General features: G+C 36.8%; 2 protein-coding genes, 1 long non-coding RNA gene and 1 pseudogene across 4 annotated transcripts in view; 1 reads left to right on the top strand and 3 right to left on the bottom strand.

Annotated features, from left to right (window-relative positions):
* The window catches only part of LOC144630429 (uncharacterized), an 89381-nt gene extending 82774 nt beyond the window's left edge, over nucleotides 1-6607 (bottom strand). Inside the window, exon 1 of the long non-coding RNA XR_013566517.1 lies at nucleotides 6538-6607. This is a non-coding gene — a long non-coding RNA (uncharacterized LOC144630429). The remainder of the gene's footprint in view (nucleotides 1-6537) is intronic.
* LOC144630851 (uncharacterized) overlaps nucleotides 1-16143 on the top strand; it is a 54870-nt pseudogene extending 38727 nt beyond the window's left edge. Inside the window, exon 6 of the transcript XR_013566641.1 lies at nucleotides 16131-16143. The product of XR_013566641.1 is annotated as an uncharacterized LOC144630851 (transcript). The remainder of the gene's footprint in view (nucleotides 1-16130) is intronic.
* Nucleotides 1-16285, bottom strand: part of LOC144629658 (uncharacterized) — a 240225-nt gene that overhangs the window by 70461 nt on the left and 153479 nt on the right. The window lies entirely within an intron of this gene.
* LOC144630852 (uncharacterized) lies at nucleotides 784-6264 on the bottom strand. Its single transcript, XM_078489204.1, has 12 exons — nucleotides 6141-6264; nucleotides 5506-5595; nucleotides 5271-5363; nucleotides 4552-4641; nucleotides 4318-4410; nucleotides 3602-3691; nucleotides 3367-3459; nucleotides 2648-2737; nucleotides 2413-2505; nucleotides 1695-1784; nucleotides 1460-1552; nucleotides 784-833 (listed from the first exon to the last, which is right to left on the bottom strand). The coding sequence occupies exons 1-12, from the start codon at nucleotides 6262-6264 to the stop codon at nucleotides 826-828; spliced, it is 1047 nt and encodes a 348-aa protein (XP_078345330.1). The 3' UTR covers nucleotides 784-825.

The following is a 16285-nucleotide window of genomic DNA, read 5'->3' on the forward strand; positions in this document are numbered from 1 at the left end:
AACGCACTGAAAGTGTAGACATTTGACGGAACGGCAAGGAATTTTAGCTTTCACGAAGGAAAATACCAAAAGAATTCGCTTTTGCTTATCATATTGGCATAATCAACGTATTTCCGCAAGTCGCTCTAACGATATGAGGAATGAGAGTCCAACTGTAACTGAATAATTTAGATGTTAGCTAGTTCGGGCGGCTTATTCCCGGATTTATTTAAAGCAACTTAAGCGCTTTTGTTTACACACAGCTGAACACGAAAATAGAAACAATCAATCAATCACCTTGCAAAACCAGTTATCCTCGAGCTCATGCATTTGACTTATTTCCTTGTCTTCCGCATCAAAGCCTGTTTTCCTCAATTCCTCACAATTTAACCCAAACTTGCCAAAACCGGTTTGCCCAACACCCAAGGGACCAATATATGATGCTGTTATTGGTTATTTCGGTTGTTAATCCAATTATCCTCACTCCCAAGGGAAATACCACGCACCCTGAAAACAACTAGGATGCCCTTAGGCATCCCAAAAAAGTGCATTCTCAGGCTAGAGGGGCTTACTGGAAATGGTGGGGGATTTTGGGTAAGCTTTCCTTGTCCTACTATTCTTCCCTCAATTCAAGTCACATCAAGGAACAATCAAAGCAATACTGATCATACAAACAGTAAAACTGCATTTCAAACACCTTTATTGCTTTTCTGCTTTTACAATTATTGCTCTCTACATGTGCTGAGATAACATCAGCTCTAAAACGCAAAAATACTAAACTACAAAGTACATTAAGTTTAACAGCCGTTTTTCGTACTCAAGTGAAAAGAACAATGCCTGAATTTTTTATTTTCCTGAAAAAAATGAAAAAAATAAAGAAATAAATAAATTGCATAAAACTTAAAATCACCTGCGATGTCGTTGATTGTTAATTGTAGTACACCCTTTTTCATAAAATAATGTCCATAGTTTACTTTATATTTTTACATTAAAAGAGTCAATAAACAACAACATAAAAATGAATTATCACTGTATCAGAGATCTATATATGTGTACCACCGCGGCTGAGTTGTGGAACAGGCTGGTTACCTTAAGAACAGAATTATCAATGGTATCACTGATTTACGTAAGTACTGACAGAGAGCGATTATGCTTTTTATTGACATGCACAAATGTGAAAGGAACGTTTCAGGAAACCGTTTTCTGAAAAACAACAAATACCTCTCCTGGCAATTGATCCTACGTTTGATTATCCGAGCAATTACGCCAACCAAAGCAAACAAGAAGTTAATCTGACTAGGTAGACCCGAAAGCAAACCAGCGGAATAAAATAAATCGAAGGAATAATATTTGATTGCAGATCGTCACCAAAACCAAACTTATTACATCTGGCCAATCACAAAATTGAAAATTAAATCCTGACAATGTTCTTCATTTTTTAAGTTTCAAAGCAATTAACTAAAGTGTTATTGTATCTTACCGTATGGGTATGGTGCTGGGCCGTTCTTCTGGCCGGCATTGCCATGGCCTTCGATGTGCTGTTGGGCTCCACTCTCAAAGCCCATTTTTCCCTCTATGAAGGTTGTGATGGAAAATGATCACATTAAAATCAAATTGAACTTGAAGTTTTTTGTAAAACCTGGAGGGCTTTAGCACCTTTAAATACTAATACTTTGTCTATTTTAAAACAGTTGGAAAAAATATCGAGTTCTTACCGTATCCACCCTGATTAAGTTGGCCGGCGTTGCCATAGCCACCAACTACCTGGTTTGATCCCGCGCCCGAAAAGGTGATACCACGTTTTCCTGAAAATAAAAAAACTTAAAATAAATAAAGAAAGAATTAAATAAATTGCACAGAACTTAAAATCACCTGCGATGTCATTGTTTGTTGTAGTACACTCTTTTTCATAAAAGAATGTCCATAGTTTACTCTTTTCTTACATTAAAAGAGCCAATAAACAACAACATAAGAATGAACTATCACCGTATCAGAGATCAATATATGTACCACCGCGGCTGATTTGTGGAACAGGCTGGTTACCTTAATAACAGAATTATCAATGGTATCACTGATTTACGTAAGTACTGACAGAGAGCGATTATGCTTTTTATTGACATGCACAAATGTGAAAGGAACGTTTCAGGAAACCGTTTTCTGAAAAACAACAAATACCTCTCCTGGCAATTGATCCTACGTTTGATTATCCGAGCAATTATGCCAACCAAAGCAAACAAGAAGTTAATCTGACTAGGTAGACCCGAAAGCAAACCAGCGGAATAAAATAAATCGAAGGAATAATATTTGATTGCAGATCGTCACCAAAACCAAACTTATTACATCTGGCCAATCACAAAATTGAAAATTAAATCCTGACAATGTTCTTCATTTTTTAAGTTCAAAGCAATTAACTAAAGTGTTATTGTATCTTACCGTATGGGTATGGTGCTGGGCCGTTCTTCTGGCCGGCATTGCCATGGCCTTCGATGTGCTGTTGGGCTCCACTCTCAAAGCCCATTTTTCCCTCTATGAAGGTTGTGATGGAAAATGATCACATTAAAATCAAATTGAACTTGAAGTTTTTTGTAAAACCTGGAGGGCTTTAGCACCTTTAAATACTAATACTTTGTCTATTTTAAAACAGTTGGAAAAAATATCGAGTTCTTACCGTATCCACCCTGATTAAGTTGGCCGGCGTTGCCATAGCCACCAACTACCTGGTTTGATCCCGCGCCCGAAAAGGTGATACCACGTTTTCCTGAAAATAAAAAAACTTAAAATAAATAAAGAAAGAATTAAATAAATTGCACAGAACTTAAAATCACCTGCGATGTCATTGTTTGTTGTAGTACACTCTTTTTCATAAAAGAATGTCCATAGTTTACTCTTTTCTTACATTAAAAGAGCCAATAAACAACAACATAAGAATGAACTATCACTGTATCAGAGATCAATATATGTACCACCGCGGCTGATTTGTGGAACAGGCTGGTTACCTTAATAACAGAATTATCAATGGTATCACTGATTTACGTAAGTACTGACAGAGAGCGATTATGCTTTTTATTGACATGCACAAATGTGAAAGGAACGTTTCAGGAAACCGTTTTCTGAAAAACAACAAATACCTCTCCTGGCAATTGATCCTACGTTTGATTATCCGAGCAATTATGCCAACCAAAGCAAACAAGAAGTTAATCTGACTAGGTAGACCCGAAAGCAAACCAGCGGAATAAAATAAATCGAAGGAATAATATTTGATTGCAGATCGTCACCAAAACCAAACTTATTACATCTGGCCAATCACAAAATTGAAAATTAAATCCTGACAATGTTCTTCATTTTTTAAGTTTCAAAGCAATTAACTAAAGTGTTATTGTATCTTACCGTATGGGTATGGTGCTGGGCCGTTCTTCTGGCCGGCATTGCCATGGCCTTCGATGTGCTGTTGGGCTCCACTCTCAAAGCCCATTTTTCCCTCTATGAAGGTTGTGATGGAAAATGATCACATTAAAATCAAATTGAACTTGAAGTTTTTTGTAAAACCTGGAGGGCTATAGCACCTTTAAATACTAATACATTGTCTATGTTAAAACAGTTGGAAAAAATATTGAGTTCTTACCGTATCCACCCTGATTAAGTTGGCCGGCGTTGTTGTAGCCACCAACTACCTGGTTTGATCCCGCGCCCGAAAAGGTGATACCACGTTTTCCTGAAAATAAAAAACGTAAAATAAATTAAGAAAAAATTAAATAAATTGCACAGAACTTAAAATCACCTGCGATGTCATTGTTTGTTGTAGTACACTCTTTTTCATAAAAGAATGTCCATAGTTTACTCTTTTCTTACATTAAAAGAGCCAATAAACAACAACATAAGAATGAACTATCACTGTATCAGAGATCAATAATGTACCACCGCGGCTGATTTGTGGAACAGGCTGGCTACCTTAATAACAGAATTATCAATGGTATCACTGATTTACGTAAGTACTGACAGAGAGCGATTATGCTTTTTATTGACATGCACAAATGTGAAAGGAACGTTTCAGGAAACCGTTTTCTGAAAAACAACAAATACCTCTCCTGGCAATTGATCCTACGTTTGATTATCCGAGCAATTATGCCAACCAAAGCAAACAAGAAGTTAATCTGACTAGGTAGACCCGAAAGCAAACCAGCGGAATAAAATAAATCGAAGGAATAATATTTGATTGCAGATCGTCACCAAAACCAAACTTATTACATCTGGCCAATCACAAAATTGAAAATTAAATCCTGACAATGTTCTTCATTTTTTAAGTTCAAAGCAATTAACTAAAGTGTTATTGTATCTTACCGTATGGGTATGGTGCTGGGCCGTTCTTCTGGCCGGCATTGCCATGGCCTTCGATGTGCTGTTGGGCTCCACTCTCAAAGCCCATTTTTCCCTCTATGAAGGTTGTGATGGAAAATGATCACATTAAAATCAAATTGAACTTGAAGTTTTTTGAAAACCTGGAGGGCTTTAGCACCTTTAAATACTAATACTTTGTCTATTTTAAAACAGTTGGAAAAAATATCGAGTTCTTACCGTATCCACCCTGATTAAGTTGGCCGGCGTTGCCATAGCCACCAACTACCTGGTTTGATCCCGCGCCCGAAAAGGTGATACCACGTTTTCCTGAAAATAAAAAAACTTAAAATAAATAAAGAAAGAATTAAATAAATTGCACAGAACTTAAAATCACCTGCGATGTCATTGTTTGTTGTAGTACACTCTTTTTCATAAAAGAATGTCCATAGTTTACTCTTTTCTTACATTAAAAGAGCCAATAAACAACAACATAAGAATGAACTATCACTGTATCAGACATCAATATATGTACCACCGCGGCTGATTTGTGGAACAGGCTGGTTACCTTAATAACAGAATTATCAATGGTATCACTGATTTACGTAAGTACTGACAGAGAGCGATTATGCTTTTTATTGACATGCACAAATGTGAAAGGAACGTTTCAGGAAACCGTTTTCTGAAAAACAACAAATACCTCTCCTGGCAATTGATCCTACGTTTGATTATCCGAGCAATTATGCCAACCAAAGCAAACAAGAAGTTAATCTGACTAGGTAGATCCGAAAGCAAACCAGCGGAATAAAATAAATCGAAGGAATAATATTTGATTGCAGATCGTCACCAAAACCAAACTTATTACATCTGGCCAATCACAAAATTGAAAATTAAATCCTGACAATGTTCTTCATTTTTTAAGTTTCAAAGCAATTAACTAAAGTGTTATTGTATCTTACCGTATGGGTATGGTGCTGGGCCGTTCTTCTGGCCGGCATTGCCATGGCCTTCGATGTGCTGTTGGGCTCCACTCTCAAAGCCCATTTTTCCCTCTATGAAGGTTGTGATGGAAAATGATCACATTAAAATCAAATTAAACTTGAAGTTTTTTGTAAAACCTGGAGGGCTATAGCACCTTTAAATACTAATACATTGTCTATGTTAAAACAGTTGGAAAAAATATTGAGTTCTTACCGTATCCACCCTGATTAAGTTGGCCGGCGTTGTTGTAGCCACCAACTACCTGGTTTGATCCCGCGCCCGAAAAGGTGATACCACGTTTTCCTGAAAATAAAAAACTTAAAATAAATAAAGAAAGAATTAAATAAATTGCACAGAACTTAAACTCACCTGCGATGTCATTGTTTGTTGTAGTACACTCTTTTTCATAAAAGAATGTCCATAGTTTACTCTTTTCTTACATTAAAAGAGCCAATAAACAACAACATAACAATGAACTATCACTGCATCAGAGATCAATATGTGTACCACCGCGGCTGTGTTGTGGAACAGGCTGGCTACCTTAATAACAGAATTATCAATGGCTTTACATATCACTGATTTACGTAAGTACTAACAGAAAGCGATTTTGCATTTTATTGACATGCACAAATGTGAAAGGAACGTTTCAGGAAACCGTTTTTTCTGAAAACCAACAAATACCTCTCCTGGCAGTTGATCCTACTTTTGATTATCTGAGAAAACGCGCTGAGTCTAATGTGAATTGGCTAGCGCATGTTGCTTGTTCGAACCAAAGAAGAAGCAAATACTGGGTCACTTTTAAAACGCAATGAAAACAGCCACTTATTATAGAAAAACTGACTGCTTACCGTGAGTCGTCATCTGTTCTAGCTCCAGAGGATCGTGAACTATTTGAGGATCCTTCGTTTTATCATTTAGCGGAAATGACATCGCCAGACCCAAAGTTATGAAGAAGACAACAAGGCTCTTCATTTTCCTTCAAAAATACAGAACAGAAGTTAGTAGATTGTCAAAGTAGGTTGTAGGTAGTGTTAGATGAATTTTTTGTGTCTATCGTAAATCCGCAAACACTTCTTAGTCGATTTGTAGCACCATACTACATGTCTGCCGAGAAATGGGAGTTAGAAAAGAAATGAAAACATATGCTGAGGTAAATAAATAAATAGAAAATCCGAACACCTAAGCCCACACATTAGAAGTTGGAATGAAGTGAAGGAAAATATTCTTGTTAATTAAGCGAGTTACCTTTTGAGACAGAATCACCAGTTACTTGTAAGTAGAAGATTGTTGGACTCTCTGAAAGCCTCTCTTGAAATCACCGTCGATGGCGTACTGATCTGTCCAACACGGCCTGTTTAAGTAGCATCCATTGCCGTCATTAGCATATTAATTCATGCCGCGGTTAAGATCCAGACTTGAGCATAAGATCCAACAGGATACGGATATAAACCAACTTTAGGAAACGGATGCAAGCAACCACAGGATACGGAAAACCTTCTTTAACCCTTTAAGCCCCGAGGCGACAAGTCTATTATCCTAAATCAATAACTATTAAATGGATACCCATGTTTGATACACCATTTGAAAGGTATTGATCAGAATAGTTCATAAAACATGTCAACAAATAATTAAAAAGGAATGGCTTTGAAAGAAATGGCTTTAAAACGTAAAAAGAAAAACTCACTTAAAAATGTGTGTATCTCCGTATATAGTAGGTATACCCCTAAACTATAGTTAATTGTGCAGCTCTCAGTGTTGTGGTTAATTTCAGTTATGTTGCATCTCAGATATCTATCACGAAAAAAAGTTTCAAAAGTTATAGGGGTGGTCAATCAAGTCACAAAAAGGGGGGATGAGCAATTTATGTTTTAAAATGCAGATCTGTCCAAGGGAATCTTTGTGGTCAAAATTCAAATTGATCGGACAATTATTGACCAAGTTATGACGTCATGTGCCAAATGGCTCTATCGGGGCTTAATTAAGGGCAGTCAACCAATGGAAAAATTGAAGAACGAGAAGCTTATTATAAGTAAGGCTTTGTTTGAGTCATTGAAATCCTTTCGCTTAAGGTGGCTTAATACAGTTTTGAGGGTGTAAGTGAGCCCAACTTTTAACTCTCTTTAAAAATATTCAGGAATGTTCTTTCTTTCTGTTATTACTGTTTCTTAAAGCGTATAGCCATCATATGCCACATTTGACGAATAAAAATGCTAATAAACAATCAATAAAGAGCCAAAATGAATGGCCGAGTGCTTAGGAGGGGACTGGGCATTAGTTGTTTTAACAGCGTTTTCTCAAAATCTACCCGTATGACCCCACCTCAAAATTTCAGAAATTACAGATTGGCTTTGATTTAACATTCATGCAGGATAAAATAAAAATCTGTAAGACAGATTTTTCGCAAAATAGGAAAATGTGATATTTTGCCCCTTTAAAAAATAGCTCAAATTCTGTCTTACAGATTTTTATTTTATTCTTGAAATTCTTTATATAAATGCATTAATAACGTTTGTCCAAACATTTCTTTTCTACTAAATCTTTTAATGTCGAGATACATTCAATGCTCCTTACTCCATTCATATTCATGAACAATTTTATGTCGTATTCCCGGCGTTTTTACAAACATTTGCTGCTACCGATTTCTATAAATATACCTTAAATTTCTGCAAGACATTGTTGCAAGGGCCATCATTCAAAGAAAGGTACTGTTTAATTATTTTTGATACTTAAGCCTCACTCAGTTGTTTGAAAAGAATTCTTGCATAATGTACAAAAGCCTTTTCGGAAAGAAGCCACCTCAGGAAATAGGAAGAGACCACAGAAATAAACGACTTCAGGAAACGGGCATAACCTACTTTCGGAAACAGAAATAAGCGACTTCAGGAAACGGAAATAAAAGGACTTCAGGAAACGGATCGGAGAACAATAAACATTCGATAACGCCCTGTTCTGTTCAATTTGGGGAAAACGTTTTGGATTTATTTGGCTAATCAACTTTTTCAACCGGCATTAAGCTCTATCGAATTTCTGCCGGGTGCAGTTTGGTTTAAGTTTCCCAATTTGAAAACAACAATGTTAATCGTTAACGGTTGAAACAGTTGAGTGATATTCAACAAACCGTTTCAACCTAACCAACCGAATATTAATTATAATAATATTAATTATAACATTCAGTTTGCGTAACCATTGACAAGATTTCGTCGCAATAGATCACGTCCTAAAAGATATCAACCATTTCGACTGAAAATTGTCGTGGAAAAGCGTTTACCTATTTACTGGGAAACTTCAACCAAATTCGGTTGCCGTTGAAATGGTTGGTCATGTATAACACGACCTTACTAAATCAAGATTTCACAACATTAACCATTTAAATTTGCATTTCAAGAGACCTTTTGGCAATTATAGTTGCAGTGTTTTGATTGTCATTGTTCAACAACCATCACGGCCACAATAACACAACTACCTCCTAGCTGCAGGCATCACTTCACTGTATGAGAGGAAACAGGCAGTGAGCGAAACTTTATTCGATCAAATTATGGGAGACCCTGGAAGCCATAAGCTACATGAACTGCTGCCGCCACGTAACGAGTCCACTTACTGCACACGAACCAGGGGATACTTTGAGCTACCGATTTGTAAGACATATAGGTTTAGAAACACTTTCGTTATTAACCATAGTTTTAATTATAAATATTTTATCTTGTATATACGATTATCATTGTACAGTTGTAAAGTAGTTCGTAATTCAGCCGCTCCGGCGGCTGCAATGAGTTTACTAATAAAACATCTATCTATCTCATCTATATCCTTACTGATTTGATAACATCTCAGGGTTAATAAATAATTTTTCCACCTTTGAAACATTTCAATTTTCTTAGTAAGATGCTTGCCATTTTTTTCACTGTCAGCAAATGCTTTGATCTCAACCAAGTGCTGTAATACCTTCTGGAAAGGGACATTGCAGGGTCGGGGGTGGGGATGGGGAGAACTTTCCAAAACAGTAATTCATATTGGCATTATCTTAGCAAATAGCAAAATCCTCCCAAAACGACAAAATCCGCTCAAAAATGAAGCATAACAGAACACAGTCAAGATAATTATATTTTCTTGATATTACTGAAAGGTGGCAGAATCTTACTCTATTGAGAGTTTATATTCCACGTTAATATTTTAAACTCCATAGTATTTTAAAAATCAGTACAGCGCACAAATTCTTACATACAGAACAGAGAAGGTGACATACGCCTTTAACACTTGCGCATTTTATACACAACCATTACTGAATTCCTTGATCGATTTTTCGAGGGTTTTTTTTCTGGATTTTAAACCATGGCATCAGAATACCTCTGTTGTGAAAATGCCTTACAAATTCAAAATAGCCCCCAGAACGTGATCAAGCAGAACATTTATAAAATGTGGAAACTTTGTGTGAACAAAATGTCTTTCTTCATGAATCCATCTTAATCTACGAGCACTGCAAGAGTACTAAGACAACAAAATTGTCTTAAAAGGGGTCAGTCATGTTGGGTTCTTACTACCCAAGCAAATGGTTATTTTTATTTTTGTTTCTAGGGACAGAAGTCCACACATAGGATCGTTGGAATATAGTTTGACAGTCAGAATTAAGCTTCCATACCCCACGCTACGTGACATTGAAATCTTGGATGCATGCTATGCTCCTTACTCTAATCATATACACCTGATTAAAGAAACGTTGACCCGTGAAAAGCATAAACAATGAACAATGCGACCAAAATGTTTACTGGGAAATTGGAAAAATAGTCATCGCCTTTGACAGAATAAACATATTAATAAGACAGATGGGATAAATCATGCTCTAAAGGTTCTAAAAGAGAGAGAAAAAGTGGATTATCAATGAAAGGAATATTATCATCGTACTAAAGCTGTCTACTCAGAACATCATTGGGTCATATCGTTCATGGTTTATGCTTTTTTCATGGGTCAACGTTTCTTCAATAAGGTATATAATATGAATAATAACGAGGTTACGACATAAAATTTTTCATACAATGTCACGTAGCGTAGGGTATTGAAGCTCAATTCTGACCGTCAAACTATTCCAAGGGTCCTCCTCGTTAGAAACTCTCTCTCGTACTGATTTTTATGACTATACTATAAATGTCTGCAAGGGCCAACGGACAAGGAAAGATACTGGGTCCCGGTGGGTGTATGCGAGATTATTCTTGATACGTGAGCTTCGCTGAAGTGCTTGAAAGAGTTTTAGCGTAATTTACAAAAGCCTTTTCAGAAGAAAACGACTTCAGGAAACGGAAAGAAATGACTTTAGGAAACGGAAAGCAATTCGATAACGCCTTGTTACATTGAAGTAAACTTTTCTTTAGGTTATTTAGGTTCAGTTTGTGTTCAATAAAAGAGAAAACCTTTTTTCGGTTTTATTGGCTAATCAACTTTTTCAACTGATCTGAGAGATTTAGTTGAAGTTTCCCATGCAATTCAACAACAGTTTCAATCGTTAACGGTTGAAACGGTTGAGCAATCTGAACAATATTCAATAATCTTTTTCAACCTAACCGTCTGAATACATTTTCCGAATCAGGGACACGATTTCATTAACGAACCGACGCAGTTTATCCCAGTAAATTCACCAAAAAAATCATTGGTTGGAAAAGTCTTCTATGTTGAAACTCAGTTGCTGTTGAAATGGTTGGTGTTGATAGAATACGTCCTTACTAAATTAAGATTTCGCAACATTGACCATTCAAATTAGCATTTTTAGGAGGCCTTTTAGCAGTTATACATGTACATGGTTCAACGACCATCAAATGTAGAATAACACAACAGCACCTATATTTAATAACATCATAGGGTTAATAAAATATTTTTCGATCCCAAATTAAAGAGTGCTGTAAAAATTTTTAAGGAATAAAATAAACTGGCACAAACTAAACGAAATAGCAGAATCCTTCCAAAACAACGAAATCCGCTCACAAATGAAGCATATCAGAACACAAGATAATTTCTTTTTTTACTGAAAGGGCCTGGGCAGAATTTCACTATATCGAATGTTTACATTCCACGTTATTGTAAACTCCATAGTATTCATTTAAGCCTGGTTTTCACTAGCGATGCAAGCACAAGCGCAAGCACAAGAAAAAGAGAAATTTTGATCCTTGTGCAGTACAGCGCACAAATTCGTACGTAAAGAACAACACTGTAACACAACATTGCATGCTTCAGAGAGAGTCACGTAGGCCTTATAACACTTTTATATATGTTATATATTGTTACCGTTGATTTCTCGATTTCTAGTTCTCAGTGAGTTCTAGATTGGCATGGCATTAGAATACCCCTGTAGTGTGGACGCGTTACAGTTGAAATCTAAATACCGCCAGGAATGCGATTATATTAAGCAGAAACATTTATAAAATGGGAAAACTTTCTTCAAAAGTGGCCCTGAGGTTATGGCACTTCGGTCGTCGTTCAGACGTAGGAAAACTAGATTGACCTCAAAAGAGGGCGCATTGTGTCCTTACAAAGAACTACAGTAGAGCCCTGGTAACTCGAACTCTGAAGGGAAACGAAAAACAGTGAGAGTTTGCGGCGTTTTGAGTTATCGGGGTCGATTGAATATTTAATTTGCCAATTTAATAATTGATAGTTTACTGATTTTTCAGCATTTCAGTATACAGTACAAAGCAAATTAAACTTATCTCGTCAGAAACTCTAACACGATCATAAACTCTAACAATAAGAGTGGGAATGGCTGTCAAATACGTGATCTGTTCGTTGCTCTAATCCGTGGGCATCCGTGTCGAGTTGCAAGAACTGGAATTCGAGTTATCCAGGTAAATTTGACCCGAATTTTGATCAAGAGAAACGAAATTTAGACCATTGGATATTTCATTGTGATAGTTATGATTAGGAGTCCCCAATAAGCGTATGGTTTCCCATACGCTAGATGATTTGACACATAAATAAAAATATTCGTTCGTTCGTTCTTTCGTTCGTTCGTTCGTTCGTTCGTTCGTTCTTTCGTTCGTTCGTTCGTTCGTTCGCTCGCTCGCTCGCTCGTTCGTTCGTTCGTTCGTTCTTTCGTTCTTTCGTTCTTTCGTTCGTTCGCTCGTTCGTTCGTTCGTTCGTTCGTTCGCTCGCTCGCTCGCTCGTTCGTTCGTTCGTTCGTTCGTTCGTTCGTTAAATTAATCATTCAATCAATCCATGAGCGCTGAAGGAGCCCTGAGACAACAAAATTGTCCTGAAAAGGGGTCAGTCATATTGGATTATAAATTCCCATGCAAACATTTATTTATTTATTTTTGTTTCTGAGGACAGAAGCCAAATCACAAAGGATCGTTGCAATAGTTTTACAGTCAGGATTGAGCATCCGCACGCTACGCGGACCTATTTCGAACGACTTGCTCCCAATGATTGCTTCGGAAAACATCGGGTTTTCGCACTCACATCGCGTAATGTTCGTCAACTACTTTTTAAAACTGTTCCCGGTCTTTTCTCGGGCACATGTTACTTTTCAGAAGAATCTTTTTTCAACGTTTTTTTTTTTTATAGAACTAGCACTAACTGACGTTGTCTGGCGAGTTCATCCCTGAGGCGTTTACAATCTCTACAACGACGCAAAACTGAAACTCGTTTAAGCCCCATGCCACAAGAGTGCTTGCTTGATAAAGGGGGCTGTATTCAGAGTAAGGGATCGGAGAAGAGCTTGACATTCGGAATTGTGATTTCAGTTTTCTACAACATTTCCGGCAATCTTTGTCCTCCCTCAATCCAAGTCAATCAAAGCGATTCTTATCAGCAAACAGTAAAACTGCATTTTAAACACCTTTATTGCTTTTATACTTTTACAAATATTGCTTCCTGCATAGGCTGAGATAATATCAGCTCTAAAAGAGAAAATAACTGAGCTACAATGTAATCCAACTTTAACGCTGTTTTCTATCTCAAGTTAACTGGGGGCTATGTCACGCAATTTTAGCTCGGAATATTGACCAACTGGTCAAGAAATAACTGAAATATCGCAATAACGGCTTTAAAAAAGGTAGAAGAACTCAAAAGAAACACAGAAAGGCCAAAAAGCGGCATGAATGGGCAAAATTCGTGAAGAATAAAACGAATTGCGTTCGGATAAACTTTAAAAACGTCGGCCCGACTTTTTTCACGTTTATCTCAATTTGTATGAAAGTGTCATTTACAATGCTCAAAAATAATCCTTGTTTGTTATGTGGCCGTAATTTTGCCAAGAAAAGACCTTTTCTCTGCCAATTTGAATTTTAGAGCTCTTATAATTATTAAACAAAATAAATAGAATTACCTAAAATACCGTGACCTAGCCCCTTTAAAATGGGAAATTCTTGAATCTCTATCCACTTGCCGAGCCCGCCATACCGCTTAATCCCCCGCAACATTTGCCGCGTTTTCCTGAAAAAGAATGATATTATAAATAGAATTAACCTAAATGCTTTCTTAAAACATCGTTAGAAGTGTATATAATTCGTTTTTTTTTTATGAAAGCTCCGTTTCTCTGTCATCAAAACCCTCGTATGCGGCTTGGGTTCTCTCTACGCCAACTCGCCGGGAAACAATTACTCCCGGACTTGGCTATGATATTTTTCAGAATATAAAGACCTAGAAATGGCGGTTTTATTCCGCCTTTGATGCAATTATTACGGGATAAAATACAAATAAGCGAGGTTATGAGAACCCGGATATAAATTAATAACTCTACCTACAGTCAGTCTTAATCCCCGCCATTAATTAGTCCTGGATTGAGTGAATTGAGTCTCTTCAGTACCGTGATTTTGCGCAAACGTTTTCACGATCAACAAAAAACAAACTTCTAGCTCATGCAGGCTTTGTAAACGTATGCATGTTGCTATCAAACCCAAAAGCTGGCAGATAAAAAACAGTATCACTTTTTGAACTTAAGTCCAATGAAAACAGCTACTAACAATAAACTGGTAGACTTACTTTTGATCTGGTTTTTCCACTTCACAGGATCACGATCTTGCGGATCGCTCCCTACTAAAGGCAACACAGGAACACCTTCTTGATGGTCCCTTACAAGGTCCCGAGTTTGAGAATGCTTCATATTATCATGTTCTTGAGGATAATGTCCGGGATATTGACCAGGATATTGAGGAAATGACATCGCCAGACACAAAGTTATCAACAAGAAACCAAGGCGCTTCATTTTCCTTTATACCTTTTTACATAGAATCACCAGTTGATTGTACAAGATTTCCAGTGGACACTCTGAAAACCTCTCCTATAATCACCGTCGATGTCGAACTGATCTTTCTCAAATTCATTAAAACAAGAAAATTTTATTTATAACATATCTGATCTTAATTAGCATAGATCTTTTTTACGATTATATTTTTTCGTTTACTCTATATCTTTCTCAAACTCATTTATTGAAGATTTTTACGATTTTATTTCTTCGTTTACTCCTTAGTTTAGTCTCGATTGAGAAGATATATCAAACACTCGAAAAAGTGTTTCATCACATTTCTAAACACTTCGAAGTTTGTCAAAAATAATTATTCTCTTTTCGGTGCTTGTAAAGACAGCCTCGGGGAAATTTGTAGTGGCTCGTCATTAATTAACAAAACGCGTCGTAGAAACACAACTTGATTGCTACAACTGAAAATCAACATATCGTCACTTAGCTGTGGAAAACAGAATCATATATTCAAAAGACAGATAATTACAGGCCCGTAAATAAGCATGCGAATAAAATATTTGACTGCGGCTCGAAAAGTGCCTATTTTTCTCATTTTTCCGACGTTGTGGCGGGTCCCGAACGGGCAAAATATTTGTTGGCTCCTAACGCGGCCTGAAAATAATTTTGAATCAAGCCAAATATGTTTTAGTTCTAGCCTCGGTAAAGTCTTTTAGTTGCCAGAGTTTCAGGCAAAATTATTTTTTGACGCGAATTGACTGGGTGTTTTTAAGAAAGACGGTCTCTTAATAGAGGTAGCCGGATTTATAGGGATTTTATTTCAGTAGTGTTTTATACTGATATATATTTATAAGACAATTTAAGACAAATTAATTTCGATATGTTGGAAGGGCGATACAGTAAGGTAACGCTCCGATGAGCAGCTAGGAAAATCGAAGGGAACTTGAAAAAGGTTGTCGCAACTAGAAGGCCTAGTTCACACTAGCAACATAACGACATAAAGACATAACGTAGCTTGGAAATGCACGTACTATGCTGTGTTGTCAGACACTGGTGACATGAAACGTAACGTGAACGTGAAGTGTTTTTTGCGTATGCATGAAGTTGCCGTTTATCGTTACGTCACTAGTGTGCTATCCACACTAATCCGTTCTCGTTTGATTGAAAACTGAGTGTTAGCATCGAAAACGCATCGCAAGTTTTCTTTCCACACCATGTTTTTCGATTTGATATTGGCTGTTCACACTGAAACGCTGATTGCTGTCCACACTCTCACGGATGGGGCATGCGCAGACTGCTTGAGCCAGCGATACAGAGATCATCGTGAAATTAGACGCGTTGTTCAAAATCATCGTTTTCGTCGTCCACACTACAACAAAAAACTTTCCTTTTAAAAGGAAATTAACTTTTCAGAAGAATGTTTCATATTCACGTTTTTGTTTTCCAAGGTTTTTCAACAAATCAAGCAACTTTGCCTGGAGAGTTCATCGCTGAGAAGTTTACAAATCTTTACAACAATGAGGCAAACGAAACCCGCCCGTTTGAGCTGCTTAATTTAATATAATTTAATTTCTTAATTTAATCCATTTTCACTGTACAATACAAACTTTAGAGATATACAAACAATACGAAAATACAATGAAAAATACAGCTACATAAGGAAAAAAAAGCAGTGAGGAAAGACTAGAAGGGATCATTAAAACCATACGTGCTAGTCCACCCAAAAATACCTACATACAAAATAAAATAAAAAAGAAGAGGAGATTAAAGGAAAGGAAAAATAAGAAAAAAAAATGCTTTTTTAAAATGTTAATT

The sequence above is a fragment of the Oculina patagonica genome, chromosome 11 (assembly GCF_052425735.1).
Source record: "Oculina patagonica isolate OP01 chromosome 11, crgOcupat, whole genome shotgun sequence".
Classification (NCBI taxonomy): domain Eukaryota; kingdom Metazoa; phylum Cnidaria; class Anthozoa; order Scleractinia; family Oculinidae; genus Oculina; species Oculina patagonica.

Coding starts and splice junctions, on each gene's coding strand:
- LOC144630852 (XM_078489204.1), bottom strand. CDS start 6,264: ATGAAGAGCCTTGTTGTCTTCTTCATAACTTTGGGTCTGGCGATGTCA. Junction 5,364..5,505: donor ACTTAATCAGGGTGGATACG/GTAAGAACTCAA, acceptor CAACCTTCATAG/AGGGAAAAATGGGCTTTGAG. Junction 3,692..4,317: donor CCCAGCACCATACCCATACG/GTAAGATACAAT, acceptor TTTTATTTTCAG/GAAAACGTGGTATCACCTTT.